This window comes from Somniosus microcephalus, chromosome 5 (genome assembly GCF_052327205.1).
Source record: "Somniosus microcephalus isolate GS21.2 chromosome 5, FLI_Smic_1.0, whole genome shotgun sequence".
Lineage (NCBI taxonomy): Eukaryota > Metazoa > Chordata > Chondrichthyes > Squaliformes > Somniosidae > Somniosus > Somniosus microcephalus.
Genome location: NC_140991.1, coordinates 79,726,290 through 79,744,180, shown reverse-complemented (window position 1 = coordinate 79,744,180; position 17,891 = coordinate 79,726,290). Strand labels below are relative to the sequence as shown.

At 46.5% G+C, this 17,891-nt stretch overlaps 1 protein-coding gene across 1 annotated transcript in view; it reads right to left on the bottom strand.

Moving 5' to 3' along the window:
- Window positions 1–9,979: 9,979 nt before the first annotated feature.
- cubn (cubilin (intrinsic factor-cobalamin receptor)) overlaps window positions 9,980–17,891 on the bottom strand; it is a 447,009-nt gene continuing 439,097 nt past the window's right edge. Inside the window, exons 58-59 of the mRNA XM_085987872.1 lie at window positions 14,838–15,073; window positions 9,980–10,773 (exon numbers count right to left, since the gene is read on the bottom strand). Coding sequence (XP_085843998.1) covers window positions 10,666–10,773; window positions 14,838–15,073 — 344 coding nt within the window. The 3' untranslated portion in view covers window positions 9,980–10,665. The remainder of the gene's footprint in view (window positions 10,774–14,837; window positions 15,074–17,891) is intronic.

Genomic DNA, 17,891 nt, shown 5'->3' with positions numbered 1-17,891 from the left:
TTGTCTCGCAATGCCTCTGTCAGATTTCCTCCAAACTGGCAGTATTTTGCTAGTCTACGCAGTTCGACCAAGTATTCCGCGTTGCTTTCCTCTTTCCGTTGCGTTCTCGCATAAAATTTGAATCGTTCCGCCAACATCAGCGGTGTGGGGTTCAAGTGATCCTTCCGAACAGCAACAATATTATCGAAAGTTTGATCCGCCGGTTTAGCTGGTGCTAGAAGATGCTTCAATAGCCCATATGTCTTCGCCCCCATCGAGTTTAGCAAGGTTATAACTTTATCATCATCTTCTATTTTATTGGCCTCACAATATATCTCAATGCGTTCTACATACGTGGCCCAATCTTCTACCTCGGAATCGAAATCGTTGATGTTGCCACGTTTAGGCATCTTCACACTCTCTGATAAACAACAACGAAATATTTCTTTAACTTTTTTTTTCAAGATGGCGGTTTCCCGCGCTTATCTTCTTTCCCCGCCCCTTTTCAAAATGGCGGTTCCCGCTTCTGTCTTCTTCTCCGCCTACTGGTGGCTTCCTGCGGTTTCCCGCGCTTATCTTCTTTCCCCGCCCACTTTCAAAATGGCGGTTCCCGCTTCTGTCTTCTTCTCCGCTTACTGGCGGCTTCCCGCGTTTCTTCCCCCGGCGGGAGGGGTAAGCTTTTCCCTCGGGCGACGGCCGCTGGCCTTCGGGGTTCGCAGCCTGCGCGTCGGCTTCAGCGTGTTCCTTGTTCCCTTCTCTCGGCAGGGCAACCGGCACTGGGTACACCCCGTTGACGGCGAACAGTTTCAGCCGCTGGGCTGGATCTCGCTCAGTCTTCCTCGCTCGGGCTCTGTCTCTCCCGCTCTCTCGGGCTCCCAATCGCGCCTCCCAGCCCTCTCGCAGTCCGGTGCTTCCCTCCCCGGCTGTGGCTAAGTTCTCCCTGATTTATTTATTTTTATATCTTCCCGCGCCTTAAGATCCAGGTCGCAGCGCTTTGTGGCCTCGGTCGCTGGCCAGCCCTTTTTCGCCGGTCGCGGTCTAGCTGTCTCACGATGCCGTTGCGTCTCCCAGCCCGCTTGTACCGCGGCTTCCGTGCTCCCCGCTGCCCCGTCTCAGCGCCTCTGGGCCCGACTTCTGTCCGGCTCCTTTCCCCCCCGACCGTGGTCGAGTTCACCGCCCTTCTCCTTCGTTGATTTTATTTATTTTCCCTTTACTCACAGTCACCGTGGCCGACTTGCTTCTCGTGCTGCTCGGCTCAAGCACCACCGTGGCAGAAGGGACAATCCGTGCCTGTTGCTGATGGAAGGCTTCGTGTCTGAAGTCTTCTTTCTTGCTGTGCAGACTCGAGTTTTCTCTCAGCAGAACGACGAGGGCGGTTGCCTCTTCTCGACGCTTCGTTAACTGCTTCGGAAGTATTGCTGCACGCAGGGTAAGATCGAACTCGTCGCCACTGTAAAGTCTGTGGGTTGTATAGTGAATTAATACACAGACTACAAAAGTAACTTTTAACAGGACTTTACTATTCGAAGGTCAGGGCGAATCTGCCCAATAAATCCTTACACAGCACTTATATACCGGTGTGGTCACCACCGGTATTACAGTATACAGAAGCCAAAATAAAGTAGTGCAATCCTAAAATAGTTCTCTTAAAGGTGGACGGTTACATACAATAGTTCTCTTAAAGGTAGACGGTTACATACACTACAACAGCCCTTAAAGAGTTGCTGCTGTGCAGGAAGTTCTGCCCCACTCCATTGAGCAAACTCAAAGCGGAGGTCAATACAGCACCCGGTTTAGATTCAGGACTCACTTGCCTCCTGTGCAGTATATTGTAAGATGGTCTGGATTGGGCGATTCTAACACCCAGATATGTGCTGCCATCTCCCACATGAATGATTATCATGAAGCTCCATTAGTCCATTCTCCAGTTTGCCATTAACCACATGGCACTTGCAGTAGAGACCTCAGTTACACTGGCCAAAGGCACAGTATGATCACACAAATTTTTCACGACTGCTTTAGAGACTGTGGAATTAAACTGTAAGATACAGTCTTTACCAGGGCTGAAATGAGGAGGAATTTCTTCACCCAGAGAGTGGTGAACCTGTGGAATTCTCTGCCACAGAAGGCGGTGGAGGCCAGTTCATTAAATATATTCAAGAAAGAGTTGGATATATTTCTTGAGGCTAAAGGGATCAAGGGATATGGGGAGAAGGCAGGGACAGGGTACTGAATTTGGATGATCAGCCATGATCTCATTGAATGGCGGAGCAGGCTCGAAGGGCCGAATGGCCTACTCCTGCTCCTATCTTCTATGTTTCTATGGTTTCAATAAATCATAATGGAGAGATTCTGGTACCTCAGAGAAGCCCACCTTTCTATACGCTAACAGATCAATGGATCTATTGAGGGTATGCCCTCCAGCAGTGCCATTCAATAACACAATAGCAACCAATTGGCATACTCACATCAGCCATAGTTTTGTACTATTGTATAGCCCCTTGTAATGCTAATAGTTGCTGCTTTGGAAAGCAACAAGGCCACAGCAACACCAACATACAAGAAAGACTTGCATTTATATAGTGCCGTTCACGACCACTGGATGTCCCAAAGAGCTTTACAGCCAATGAAGTACTTTTTGAGGTGGAGTCACTGTTGTAATGTAGGAAATACAACAGCCAATTTGCACTCAGCAGGCTCCCACAAACAGCAATGTGATAATGACCAGATAATCTGTTTTTTGTTATGTTGATTGAGGGATAAATATTGACCAGGACACTGGGGACAACTCTCCTTCGAAGTAATGCCATGGGATCTTTTACATCCATCTGAGAGCAGACTGGACCTCAATTTAATGTCTCATCCAAAAGACAGCACCTCCAACAGTGCTGCACTTGAATATCAGTGTAGATTTTTGCAATCAAGTCTCTGGAGTGGGACTTGAACCCACAACCTTCTGACGCAAAGGCGAGGGTGCTACTAACTGAGCCACAGCTGACACTGATGCAAATGCATTAGGGGTAGATACACATAGAAGTAATGGGCAATCTGTGTTCTCTGCAGCTCTCCACTTGGCTACACAGTCATCTACCATCTCAACTAGGGGAAACACTCGGTAGAACAGCTTATGTAGAGAGACGTTCCTAACATAATTCAGGAAAATGAAACTTAAAAATAAGTACACAATGCCACTGCGCAGCTAAATAAATTTAAATCATTTTTCATGTAAGTTGCATTCTGTGATTCTTTCATTGTGCAGAAAAGAATGCATCATTGCTCACAAGGCAAAAACAAAAGTGGCTGATTCTTGAGATGGCCACTGTGGGTGGCTGGAAGGGCCGTTTCCTCTTAGAATTGAGGGCAATGCTGATTTCAGTGCCACAGGTAATATATTATAGATGTCTGACCATCCTTGTAGGTTTTTGTGGCACACCCTCATGACAGACTCCCAGGTGCGCCTGAGCCTTCTCATGCACCGACTCTGTTGTGATGCACCAGTAGCTTGGGCTAATACCAGCTGCAAGTAGTGTGCCTCCCATGCCCTCTGTTCTCCTCGGTTGCTTTCTCCTTCTCGTTCACCAATACACCTTGCAATGGTTGCTACACCCGTGATCATTCACAAAAAGAATTTCCACTATACTTTTCACTTCTGTCACCTTTGCTAAATTCATTAACAAATGATCTGAACTGGTATAAAATACTCCCTTTTCATATCAGCTGTGAACACTGCACAACATCAACATTAAGAACTTAACCATGTATTCACAAGGAAAAATTGAAATAACAACAGAAACTACTGGAAATATACAGCAGGCCAGACAGCATTTGTAAAGAGAAAAGGCAAGTTGGGGGAAAATTTGGTATCGACCATTTTGGGGTGTTAACTTCGCTCAGGCGCAAGCTTTAGCGCCTGCCGCTAATTAGCACCGGTGACCGCGAAATTCAGTTTTAGCGTCCCTAGAGGGAAGTGAAGCGCTACACACTCCTCTTAGGGCGCTAACGTCGGGGAGCAGGGCGCTACCGCAGAGCGCTACTCAAGTTCAGGCGCTGTCAATTACAAGTACTCAGACAGACTGGCGCCTTCTAGTTCTTAAAGGGGAGGTTCAATCATGCTGCACAGCCTCACTCTGATCATTGCTGCTTGTGACCTGGGCCTGCAAGGAGCTGCAATCCATCATCCACAACTCTCATGGCTGATCAGAGGCCCAGGGAGAGAGCTCGCCGGTTCAGCGACCAGGCATTGGAGGCTCTGGAATGCCGACGGGCACTGTTGTTCCCAGACACTGGCAGGAGGCCATTGCCACAGGAGTTCAGAAGGATGTGGAGGGAGGTGGCCCAGTACATCTCAGCCAGAAGCGAGGTCCACAGGACTCACACCCAGTGCCGCAAGAAGTTCAATGACCTCACTCGGGTGGTCAGGGTGAGTACATGCTTCAAAAACCTCTGCATCCCACCATCTCAACCTCACTCTGTGCAGATGGTATAAACCGCCAAATCCCCAACACTCACCCACCAACTATGCCCATCTACTAAGAGTCACATCCACATCTCACGCCTTGCATACATTAACAGCTATTCAACTATGGTAGGCATATCTGCCAAACACATGGCTGCACATTCACTCACACGTTGTCATTTTTCTTGCAGGACAAGCTTGCTCATAACAGGAGGGAGCAGCAACGCTCGGGAGGAGGTCAGGCGGAGCTACACCCCCTTACACAACTGGAGGACAAGGGCAGCAGGCACATGGGAACACCACCATCTCCAAGTTCCCCTCCAAGTTACACACCATCCTGACTTGGAAATATATCGTCGTTCCTTCATCGTCGCTGCGTCAAAATCCTGAAACTCCCTCCCTAACAGCACTGTGGGCGTACCTTCAACACATGGACTGCAGCGGTTCAAGAAGGCGGCTCACCACCACCTTTTCAAGGGCAATTAGGGATAGGCAATAAATGGTGGCCTTGTCAGCGATGCCCACGTCCCACGAACGAATAAAAAAGAGCGAGTGCGCAGCATCATCGCGGCCTAGGTTGTGGCGCTGTGGCAGTCGGAGAGGTCGACCCCCTTTGGGGACAACAACGATATGTTCATCACCTCTCCCTCTTCTCTCATACCACTTCCCCCTCACAACACAAGCCCTTCCCATTTTCCATCTAAGTATACTGTCTCCATTCCTTGCTCCCTTCCTGCCCCCCTCCCCTGATGTTAAACACACTCTTGTGCCTTAATGCCTTCAGATAATCAGCAACCATCTGACCAGCCTGTCCCTCAGCCTCCCAGTGGCAGTGAGGCGGGAGAGGAGGAGCAACACCATGCTGGAGCCTCACTGCCTGTGTCTCCTGAGGGCGCGACATCCAATATTGTGGCCATACGGTCGCTGGAGGGGAGCAGAGGAAATGGCTCTGATGTGGGTGAAACTTCGGGGCCCAGCGGGCTGCAGCATCGCCATGGGGAAAGGGAAGCTCGGGGGCCATCTCCCCAGAGGGCGAGTGTGCGCACGAGTTCTGCTGCACAGGACTCAGATGAGGACCTCAATGTCGAGGCGTTGACCACACAGGCAATAAGCATGCACACCGAGCTCATGGGTGCAATGGCAAGAGTGCCTGAGAGCATCGATGCACTGGCATCATCTCTGCGCAAACCTTCGAGCCCATCCTTGACACTTTGCAGAGGATGGTTGACTCGCAGAGACCGTGGGGACCCAGACCTTATGCTACGTGTCATGGGTGAGGCGGCATCATCTATTGTAGCACAGGCCGAGACAATGCAACGGCTTAGTGCTGTAATGGAGTCAGTGGTTGGTGGCATCCAATCTCAGAAAGCTCTCATGTTGTCTCAGATTGATACCACACAAGCGCTGAAAGCTGCCATCGTCGCTGGGTCGCCCACTGTCCACCGGGGATCTCATGGTGCCGCAGCAGGCCAGCAATCTATGCACGAGCAGATTACTTCGGATGCTGAGATTCTGCCCCGGGGGACAGGATGACAGCATTCCTGCTCCCACCACTGTCACTCCACCATTGCACTTTCCACAGCCTGTAAACCAGCAGCCCAGACTGCTGCCGCCCATGCTGAGGTGGTGCAGTCTGCAGCCAGGCCTTCCAGGCCCAGAGCTGGTCGAGGACATCCTGCAAGGCCTCCTGCAGTCTCTGGCTCCCAGACTCAGCAGCCTTCTACTAGCCTTGCTGCAGCCACTGGGGCCACATTATGGAGGAGCAGTAGGGTTGGGAGGGGGGAATTGCAATGGGGAGGGAAATCACTGAGGAAGGCCCAGTAAATAAAATGTTAATAGCAAATGGGGGGAGTGTGTGTACCAAAGTTGATGTGTTTGTAAATATATTGTTCCGTTTGTTAAGAAATAGTTCCGTTTGCTAAGAACCAGTTGTGTTTGTTCATAAATTGTTGTGTTTGTTTATTATTGGTTGTTTGATAGAGAGTTGTGCAGAATAATAAATGTTTATTTCGACGTAGCAAATTTTGTGATGTTTCTCATTTGAGCTTTGCCCGGTGATAGGGGCTGCGAGCTGGCTGTAATGATGTGGTTGTTCTGTGCAAATGCCCTGTGCCATCTCATTTATTGGAAGTGCTGTGTAATGAGGCATTCACGAACAGCCCTTGCAAAAGCAATATTGAGTAGCTCCCTCCTCTGTTGGTGCTGCTCCTCCTCCTCCTCCTCCTCCTGAGGTGGACCTGCAATCCCTGGTGGCAATGGCTGGGCCTCAGACTAGCCAGGTTGAGCAGCATGCAGCGCACAATGAAAACAGAGACTCGATCAGGGGAGTACTGCAGGGCTCCTCCAGAGCGGTCAAGGCAGCGGAACCGTTGCTTTAGCACGCCGATAGTCTGTTCTATTAGGTTCCTGGTGGCGCTATGGCTTTCATTGTATGCACGCTGAGCAGGAATGTTGGGGTTGCGGAGAGGTGTCATTAGCCAGGTGGTGAGTGGATAAGCCTCGTCTCCAAGCAGCCAGCCATGAGCTTCATGTGGTGGTTGGAACAGTGCTGGGACACCAGTCTGTCACAGGATGAATGCATCGTGGCTGCTGCCAGGATAGCGGGCATTGATGGCAAGGATGCGCTGTCTATGGTTGCACACCAACTGAATGTTCAGAGAGTGGTAGCCTTTGAGGTTGCGGAACACCTCTGCAATGTGATGAGGTGCCCGCAATGCCACGTGGGTGCAGTCAATGGCGCCCTGAACCATGGGGAAGCCCACTATCCTTGCAAAGCCATATGAGTGTTTATGCCGTTTGTCTCTGGTCATGGGGAATAAGATGTACTCCCTTCTCCTTCTGTACAGAGCATCTGTCACCTCCCGGATGCAGCAATGGACGGCGAACTGTGAAATGTTTGCAAGATCCCCTGTTGAAGCTTGGAAGGAGCTGCTGGTGTAGAAATGGAGAGCGACTGTGACCTTTACTGCCACAGAGAGGCATCCTGGTCCTGAGCCGAGGCTGGAGCTCTGGCTGCAGGAGGTGGCAGAGCTCTGTGGCCACCTCCTTGCTGAAATGGAGCCTTCTAAGGCACTGCTCCTCTGACAGATGAATGTAGGAGAACTGCTCCCGGAATACCCTGGGAGGGTAAGGTCTCCTGTTGAGAGCTCTGTTGGCCCTCCTCCCTCTGGCCACGTTTTCCAATCTTTCGTTCTGCTTCCGACGGTGAAGCTGGAGGGCGAGGTCCCGCGCCAGTACAGCCCCCATTGAGTGTTGGAAATGTTGCAGTATCAAAAGCAAGACAAATTAACCTGATAAATTGTCAGGAGCAAAACGCCTCCAAGCAGGAAAACCTCAAATGGGTCAAAATGCCCGTCTGCTTCCATCAAAGTGACTAGGCAGCATTGTTTGCCGACAAAAAAAATCAGGAAGTGCACGCCTTTAAATAGCGCTCCTGCAGCTCCCAGCCGACTGCAAACCGCCTTCTCTACCTGTCGTTCCTAACGGCAGGCACTGAGGCAGGGGGTGAAAATTAATTTCCAGTCCAGGGCGATGCGTGGCTGGATGACGTCACGATCTCCGGGTGCAGGAGATCGTGGCGGTCGTGGTTCGCGCCACCGCTAACTTCGCCGTGCCCGGGCAATAAATCGTTAATGCCCCTGGAGGGGTTGCAATCTTCAGAGCAGCACGGATAAATAGCCTGGTAACACTCTCTACTGATATTACACCTCTTTTTACTTGTTTTTGCTAAAAAGGGAGAAAAATATGGCCCAAAGTTATATAATAGCTCCTGAGAACAACTGCATCAGCTGAAGAAGATAAATAGGATTACCGCAGTATTCAAAAGCTCAAATGAGCTGACTCCAAAGTCTAACACTGGTTGCTTCCCTCGCTTTGAGATAAACAGGATTACTTACCAGCTGTTGAATAGCCTAAAGAGGGCACTTATGTCATCACAACGGACTCATGCTTCACCAACTAAAAGCAACGTTCTTGTACATTATGTGCTACCGCTGAGCAGAACTGTGTCTCTGTACCTACATTTAGCTAACGTGTCACGTAGTTAGTTCTGTTAACCTTTAAAGAACTAGCCTTGATATTTGTTGCGCTAATGGTGTGAGGTCCTGTTTATTGAGCTGTGTATTGATTAACTTGAAGCAGCAGAAATAAAGCCAGATATTTTTTGAATCTACTACTTTTTCAATTTGGGGGAAAACTAATATAAATGACAAGCTATAAGGGGGAGATTTGGCGAGGGAGGGCTGTTAAAATGGAGTGGGCTACTTACCTGTTTCATCCCCGATCCGCCGCGATTTTAAAATGCCTGATTTTTCAGGTACATGAGATGCCCACCTGAGTCCGGCAGGAGACTCATACATTTATGCAAATTGGGGTCCTATTACGTCAATAGGACCGCAACACCATCTTAAACAGGAAGTCAGTGGGCTGCTCCACCAGCAAGAACCAGTTAAGGCCACCAAAGAGGCCCTGTAAGGTAAGATTAAAATTTTCCTTTGTGGAGCCAGGAGCAGAAGTGTTCCTCTGGGCCCAGCGAGGGAAGTGTAGGCTTCCCCTGCACAACATGCCCCCTCCCCCTTCCTGAACCACTGAGCACCCCCTGGAACCCCCGTTTCCCCGCCCCCCCCCCCCCACTTATCTTGGGCTCGGTGGGCAACCTCTGACTCCCCAGTTGTTTTGGTCAGGAAGTCAGACGGCAGTACGTTAAAATCGGCTGAACCTTCCGCTGCTGTTCGGGAGGAGCCAGCCGCTTTCCCACCTGGGAGTTAAAATTCCCATCTCAGAGTTTTTGGTGATTAAGAAGAAAGACTTGAACTTAAGTAATATTTGGTCAGATTTCTCAGAAATATCCCACAATGCCTCACATACAATGAATTACCTTGAAGTAGAGCAACTATTTTTATGTAGACAAACATGACAGCCATTTTGCACACAGCAAAATTCCACAAACAGCATTAAGACAAAGGACCAGTTAATCCGTTTCTGGCAATGCTGGTTGAGGGAAGAATGTTGCTCAGGATGTCAGGAGAACTCCCTACCCTTCTTCAAAACAGTGTCATGGATCTTCAGCATCCACCTGAACTAGTGGAAAAGGCAACTCATCGCAAAAAGAGCACCTCACCTCTAACAATGCAATACTCCTTGGAGTCTCGTGCTCAAGTCCTGCAGTGTTGTATACAAGGGAACATTAGGCTCACACCTGTGGGCGGTGGATTCGCCCAACAAACAGGTGAGGACACTTCCATTGAGGAAAATCTAGACCTTTCATTCCATCTGTCCCAGGAACCTAATTTCCAGCAATGACAGGATATTAATGTAATGCACATTTTTTTCCTCTTAATGGGAAGACATTTTAAAATGTGTATATACATACAGCCAACTGAAAATGGTTTTTATTTTCATACACTATATACAACTAGATGTTGGTACGAATAATAATTATGGCAATGATTTAAGATGTTCCTTTCTCTTTATTAATCAAGCTTCACAGGGAACCTATCTTTCATTTAATGGTATTCAATAAATATAAACATCAGTCAATTACACTTAGCTTTACATGATTCTTTATTCTATTACGAACATTATATTTCAACATTACAAACTCTACACCAGCATGGAAGCAAAATTCATGACAATTTTACATTCTGTACATAGATTCCAGAGAATAAAGCAGGTCTTCTTTATGTTGCCAGCAATAAACAATTATTTGTGTTTTTCTCCCATTGATACAAAATACTACCCTTGACATTTAACTCCATTGCAACCCAACTATCTGTGCCACGCGCTTTCCTCCTTTCACAAATTATTTACTAGTTAACTTTACAACATCCATTTTCCTTTATTCACATTAGTCCCATGTATGTACTTCTGAACTCTATATCTAACTTTCAGTAATTCTGTCTGTTTCCTCCATTCTATTCTCTCTCATACTGACCCCCTCTTTACAATGACAATACTTTCTCCTTCTGTTACTTAGAATAATATTCTAGAACCTGCTAAAGCTATCAAAAATGTCCTGGCTTTTCTACAAATAAACAATTATTTACACTTTTACAACTGTTGCAAAGTAAGATTTGTGAACTAATTTGGCAAATTTCTGGTGCACTCATCTTTAGCCACTACAAAAGTCACACTGTACTATATAATAATTTTTAAACTAAACAATTTAAGTGAAGTAAAACAGTAGCATTCTAATACATATTGTAAGTATTAATTTATTCTTCACACATAATTTAACTGGTCCAGGTTATTCTGAATCCAGAGGGTTTAACTGCATATTCAGCATGAAATTTCACAAACACACGGTAAGATGCAGAAGTGAAAGGAGCAATGTTACTTTCCTATAAGAAAAGAGAGGATAAGATACTGTGAGTACAAATGCACCATGTGTGCTTACAGATCAAATAATACATAAAGAACAAGAAGTAATAAAGCATGAAATGACCAAAGGCCATTCTCACCCCATCAAATCATGTTTTCTACCGTCCAGCTTCTATCGAGAACTCGACCAAACTAATTTACTCACCTGTAAAAGGTTCTTCAAAGTTTCTTTCTATCTCCAAAGGTAAATCAATCATTTTTCTCTCACTTGTGTTTACATTTTTTTTTAATTGTTCATTTATACTCATATAGTACATGTGGAAAATATGTGAGGCACCATTTGGATAAACTATTTAGCCAATGGACAGAACTGAAGCCATAACACAGTAGGTGGTTTAATTCCCTTTGCACACTAACTTTGACACTTTGGTTGATTTATTTTAATGCATTTGCCAAACCATTTATAACAAGGGGGTTGATGATTACGTTACAATAGTGCAGACAGGCATTTAATATGGACACATTAGCCAGTGAGATAAAAGTAAACCTGCAATGTATTATTCAACTGAGTCCATCTACTGGATGAGTATCATCCTCAGTAGGTGCCCATGTTTGTGAAATTATATTGGCCCAGATTTTGTGGTCAACGGCAAATGAACGGTGCCCTCTACAGGGGATCTGGGACCTGTGTGAACAGGGTAAGCAACTGTGTAACAACAGAAAATGCTGGAAAAACTCAGCAGACCAGGCAACATCTGTGGAGAGAGAAAGAGAGTCAACGTTGCAGGTCAAAACCTTTTGTCAAGACTGAAAAAGCACAGGAAATGAAACAGATTAAAAAGCCAGTTTGGCGGCTGGGAGAGAACAAAAGAGAAGTGAAGAGACATTAAGAGGTATTCAAAACAAGACGAGATGGTGGTAGGACTAGTGGAGACAAAAGACGGCTCTAGATTAGGTGTGAAATGCGCTGGCAGAATGGGAGACAGCTGCCATGTGGGAGAGAAAAAAAAGGGGGGGAGGGCCAAAACAAAGGTGTGGATAAAAAATATAAGTAAAAATGTAATGGGGGCCGAGGTTATGATCTGAAATTGTTGAACTCGATATTGAGTCCGGAAGGCTGTAAAGTGCCTAATCGGAAGATGAGGTGCTGTTCCTCGAGCTTATACTGAGCTTCCGTGGAACAATGCAAAAGCCCGAGTATGGTGAGGTCTGAGTGGGAATGGAGCAGTGAATTAAAATGACAGGCGACCGGAAGCTCGGGGTCATCCTTACGGACTGAACGGAGGTGTTCCGCAAAGCGGTCACCTAATCTGCGTTTGGTCTCCCCAATGTAGAGGAAACCACATTGTGAGCAGCGAATACAGTATACTAGATTGCAAGAAGTACAAGTAAATCGCTGTTTCACCTGGAAGGGGTGTTTGGGGCCCTGGACAGTGGGAAGGGGGGGGGTATAAGGGCAGGTGTTGCATCTGCGCTTGCATGGGAAGGTGCCGGGCGAAGGGGAAGGGGTGCTGGGGGTGATAGAGGAGTGGACTAGGGTGTCTCGGAGGGAGCAGTCCCGACGGAATGCTGAAAGGGGAGGGGAGGGGAAGATGCATTTGGTGGTGGGATCACGTTGGAGGTGGCGGAAATGGCGGAGGATGGTCCGTTGAATGTGGAGGCTGGTGGAGTGAAAGGTGAGGACAAGGGGAACCCTATCGTGGTTCCGGGAGGGAGGGGCAGGGGTGAGGACAGAAGTGCGGGAGATAGAATGGACACGGTCGAGGGCCGTGTCAACCATGGTAGAGGGGAATCCTTGGTTGAGGAAAAAGGAAGACATGTCGGAAGCACTGGTGTGGAAGGTGGCATCGTCGGAGCAGATGCGGCGGAGATGGAGAAACTGGGAGAATGGAATAGAGTCCTTACAGGAGGCGGGGTGGGAGGAAGTGTAGTCCAGGTAGCTGTGGGAGTCAGTGGGCTTGTAGTGAATGTTGGTCAATAACCTATCCCCAGAGATGGAGATGGAGAAGTCGAGGAAGGGAAGGGAAGAGTCGGAGATGGACCATGTGAAGGTGAGGAAGGGTGGAAATTGGAGGCAAAGTGAATGAAATTGTCTAGTTCAGGGCGAGAGCAGGAAATGGCACCGATACAGTCATCAATGTACCGGAAAAAGAGGTGCGGGAGGGGACCTGAGGAGGACTGGAAGAAAGAGTGTTCCACATATCCCACGAAAAGGCAGGCATAGCTAGGACCCATGCGGGTACCCATAGCAACACCTTTGATTTGGAGGAAATGAGTGGAGTCAAAGGAGAAGTTGTTCAATGTGAGAACAAGTTCAGCCAGGCGGAGGAGGGTGGTGATGGATGGGGACTGGTCAGGCCTCTGTTCAAGGAAGAAGCGGAGCGCCCTCAGGCCATCCTGGTGGGGGATGGAGGTGTAGAGGGATTGTACGTCCATGGTGAAAAGGAGGCGGTTGGGGCCAGGAAACTGGAAACTGTTAAAGTGGCGGAGGGCGTCTGAAGAGTCGTGGATGTAGGTGGGAAGAGACTGGACAAGGGGAGAAAAGATAGAGTCGAGATAGGAAGAGATAAGTTCCGTGGGGCAAGAACAGGCTGAAATGATGGGTCTACCAGGGCAGTCTTGTTTGTGGATCTTGGGAAGGAGGTAGAAGTGGGCTGTGCGGGGTTGGGGAACTATGAGGTTGGTGGCCGCGGGGGGAAGATCTCCAGAGGAGATGAGGTCAGTGACAGTCTTGGAAACGGTGGTTTGATGTTCGGTAGTGGGGTCATGGCCCAGGTGGAGGTAGGAGGAGGTGTCGGAGAGTTGGCGTTCAGCTTCCGCTAGGTAGAGGTCGGTTCGCCAAACAACAACAGCCCCCCCCTTGTCAGCAGGTTTAATGACAATGTCAGGGTTGGATCTGAGAGAATGGAGTGCTGGAAGTTCAGCGGGAGGTAGGTTGGAGTGAGTGAGGGGAGCAGAGAAATGGAGATGTCCGATGTCATGGCGGCAGTTAGCGATTAAAAGATCTAGAGAGGGTAAGAGGCCAGGGGGAGGGGTCCAGGTAGAATGGGAATTCTGGAAGTTGGAGAAAGGGTCAGCCATGCCAGCATCTGCATCTGAAGTATTTTGCTATCGTACTAAGCAACTGTGTATCTCCTTAACCAATCAGATTGAAGAATCCTTACTGAGGCATGCAGTATCTGAACCAGGAAGTGTAAGTTAGAATAGCTAATTCAATGAAAAATCATCTACAGAAAGCAAAATAAAGAGAGGGAAAGAAAGATATGATTAAGAGAGATAAAAGAGACAAATATATTTTTAAAAATATTTTTTTAATTAAAAAAAATCTCCAACAATAATTAAAATCTGAAGGAATGAGACCAATGTTCCCTTTAAGCTGCACTCCAGGAAACTTGCGCAGCCGACTTGCTGGCTTTTCAATGCAAATACCACGCATGTGCGGTATTTTGAATGGCCCGCACATCCCCTTAAAAGGGTTGCGCAGCACCAAAAATAATTACAGGGAACACTGAATGAGACTCCACACTAGTAAAAGTAAATTTTCAGTGCCAGAGAAGTTGTTTGACAGTAAGACTTATCACACTGTTAAAAATTCACTTATCCTTGAATAGACAAGCCTAACTTTTTTTGGCGTGTTCAGTGGGTAAGAAAAGCAACTTCACATCTTTAAATGTGTTTCAATGGTGAGACTCTGGGTAAGATAGCCTTGTAGCGAAGCTTCTGGAGGAGCAGGGCAACTCGGACAGCAACTTCCTGATTTCTGCGTTTAACTGTGCAGGTGCAGTCGCCGGAAGTTGCTGTCCGATTTACTCCATAGTAATGGTGAGCGCAAATAGACGCACCATTATTTTTACCACAAAATCTGGGCCAATAACTTACTGAAGCTGTTTATTCTGTAGGGCACAATATAACGTAATTTCTACAACTTTGCTGTTAAACTATAAAACATTTTATGCGATAGATATTTGGTTTCTTAAGCTCGTCCTCTCCCTCAAATAAAAAGACGATTTTGGTGCATAAAAAAAATAATGAAAAATGTGACAGAAAATGAATTTATTTATGAACAAGCACTCTTTCCACATACCGCTCCACAGAATGGTCCGATGGGTGGCGAGCTGGAATCCGGTCCATCATACAGCCTCAAATAATTTTTGATACAGTCACCAGGATCATTAATATTAAAGAATATGAAGTTTATTGTTACTACTCGTCCTATTGGTGCCACAATTATCCACTCACAGTCGGTATTGTTGTCATAGGTGGCAGGATAATTAGGACTATAAACAGACCCACTGGAACCAAATAGTGTTCCACCACAGCCTATATAGGAGAAAGGAACCACAGAGCAAAAAGTTACCTGTTTGGACATTGCATTTCAGTAAGATCTGCATTATATTCATAATAACCCCAACATACAAACATTTTTCTGCACAATATTATAGTAAACAGTTAAAAGATTGCAACTGAGAATTGACATGTATGATCTATGTTTAATCGCAGCTAAATATAGAATCAGTTGATTCATTTATATCACACAAAAGTGTACTATGACTTCATACGCATTGATTGTTCCCTGTTAAGATTGAGAGGGGATCTCATCGAAACCCATAAAATTCTGTCAGGCCTGGACAGACTAGATGCAGGAAGGATGTTTATGATGGCCAGGGAGTCCAGAACCAGGGGTCATAGTCTAAGGATAAGGGGTAAGCCATTTAGGACTGAAATGAGGAGGAATTTCTTCACCCAGAGAGTGGTGAACCTGTGGAATTCTCTGCCACAGAGGGTGGTGGAGGCCAGTTCATTAAATATATTCAAAAAAGAGTTGGATATATTTCTTAAGGCTAAAGGGATCAAGGGATATGGGGAGAAGGCAGGGACAGGGTACTGAATTTGGATGATCAGCCATGATCTCATTGAATGGCGGCTCGAAGGGCCGAATGGCCTACTCCTGCTCCTATCTTCTATGTTATCTATGGGGATAACTCTGTCAAGCAGCCCTCGAGTGCAGAAAATTTAAGGGCCAATATTCTTCTCTTGGTACTGTCTGGGAGCAATTCAGGAGTAGTTCACCTGAAATAGCCTGCACCAGGAGCTCGATCTTCCCATCAGACCTGATTTGTATATCACAGGCACACACTGGGCACACAGCAGGTCATTCTATTGGAGCAACAAATTGGACAACAGGACTGCCGTATGAGGAGAGATTGGGTCGACTAGGCCTGTATTCGCTAGAGTTTAGAAGAATGAGAAGGGCTGTCATTGAAACATATAAAATTCTGACAGGACTAGACAGACTGGATGCAGGGAGGATGTTTCCCCTGGCTGGGGGGTCTAGAATGAGGGGTCACAATCTCAGGGTATGGGGTAGGACATTTAGGACTGCGATGAGGAGAAATTTCTTCACTCAGAGGGTGGTGAACCTATGGAATTCTCTACCACAGAAGGCTGTGGAGGCCAAGTCACTGAATATATTTAAGAAGGAGATAGACAGATTTCTAGACACAAAAGGCATCAAGGGGTATGGGGAGAGAGCGGGAATATGGTATTGAGATAGAGGGTCAGCCATGATCATATTGAATGAAAGAAAATCATAAAAGAAAAGACAGCCATCCATGGCTAAGTAAAGAAATTAAGGATAGTATTCGACTAAAAACAAGGGCATATAAGGTAGCCAAATCTAGTGGGAGGATAGAGGATTGGGAAAACTTTAAAAGACAGCAAAAAATAACAAAAAGATTGATTAAGAAAGGGAAGATAGATTATGAAAGTAAATTAGCAAAAAATATAAAAACAGATAGTAAGAGTTTTTATAGTTATATAAAAAGAAAAAGGGTGGCTAAAGTAAATGTTGGTCCCTTAGAGGATGAGACCGGGAAATTAATGGTGGGAAATATGGAGATGGCAAAAACACTGAATGAATATTTTATATCAGTCTTTACAGTAGAAGACACTAAGAATATCCCAACACTGGACAAACAGGGGGCTAAAGGGGGGGAGGAGCTAAACATGATCAAAATCACTAAGGAAGTGGTACTCGGTAAAATAATGGGACTCAAGGCGGATAAATCACCTGGACCTGATGGCTTACATCCTAGGGTCTTGAGGGAAGTGGCGGTAGGGATTGTGGATGCATTGGTAATAATTTTCCAAAACTCCCTGGACTCGGCAAAGGTCCCGGCAGACTGGAAAACTGCTAATGTAACACCCTTATTTAAAAAGGGCAGTAGACAGAAGGCTGGAAACTATAGACCGGTTAGCCTAACATCTGTGGTAGGAAAATTTTGGAGTCCATTATTAAGGAGACAGTAACAGGACATTTGGATAATCATAATTTAATAGGACAAAGTCAGCATGGTTTTATGAAGGGAAAGTCATGTTTGACAAATTTGCTGGAGTTCTTTGAGGAAGTAACATATAGGGTGGATAAAGGGGAACCAGTGGACGTAGTGTATTTAGACTTCCAAAAGGCATTTGACAAGGTGCCACACAAAAGATTATTGCTTAAGATAAAAAATCACAGGATTGGGGGTAATATTCTAGCATGGATAGAGGATTGGCTATCTAACAGAAGGCAGAGAGTTGGGATAAATGGTTCATTCTCAGACTGGCAATTAGTAACTAGTGGTGTTCCGCAGGGGTCAGTGCTGGGTCCCCAACTCTTTACAATCTATATTAACGATTTGGAGGAGGGGACCGAGTGTAACATATCAAAGTTTGCAGATGATACTAAGATGGGAGGGAAAGTAGTGAGTGAGGAGGACATAAAAAACCTGCAAGGGGACATAGACAGGCTAGGTAAGTGGGCAGAGATTTGGCAGATGGAATACAATACTGGAAAGTGTGAGGTTATGCACTTTGGCAGGAAAAATCGTAGAGCAAGTTATTATCTTAATGGCAAGAAACTGGAAAGTACTGAAGTACGAAGGGATCTGGGGGTCATGGTGCACGAAACTCAAAAGGTTAGTATGCAGGTGCAGCAAGTGATTGAGAAGGCCAATGGAATGTTGGCTTTCATTGCTAGGGGGATAGAATATAAAAATAGGGAGGTATTGCTTCAGTTGTACAAGGTATTGGTGAGACCGCACCTGGAATACTGCGTACAGTTTTGGTGTCCATACTTAAGAAAGGACATACTTGC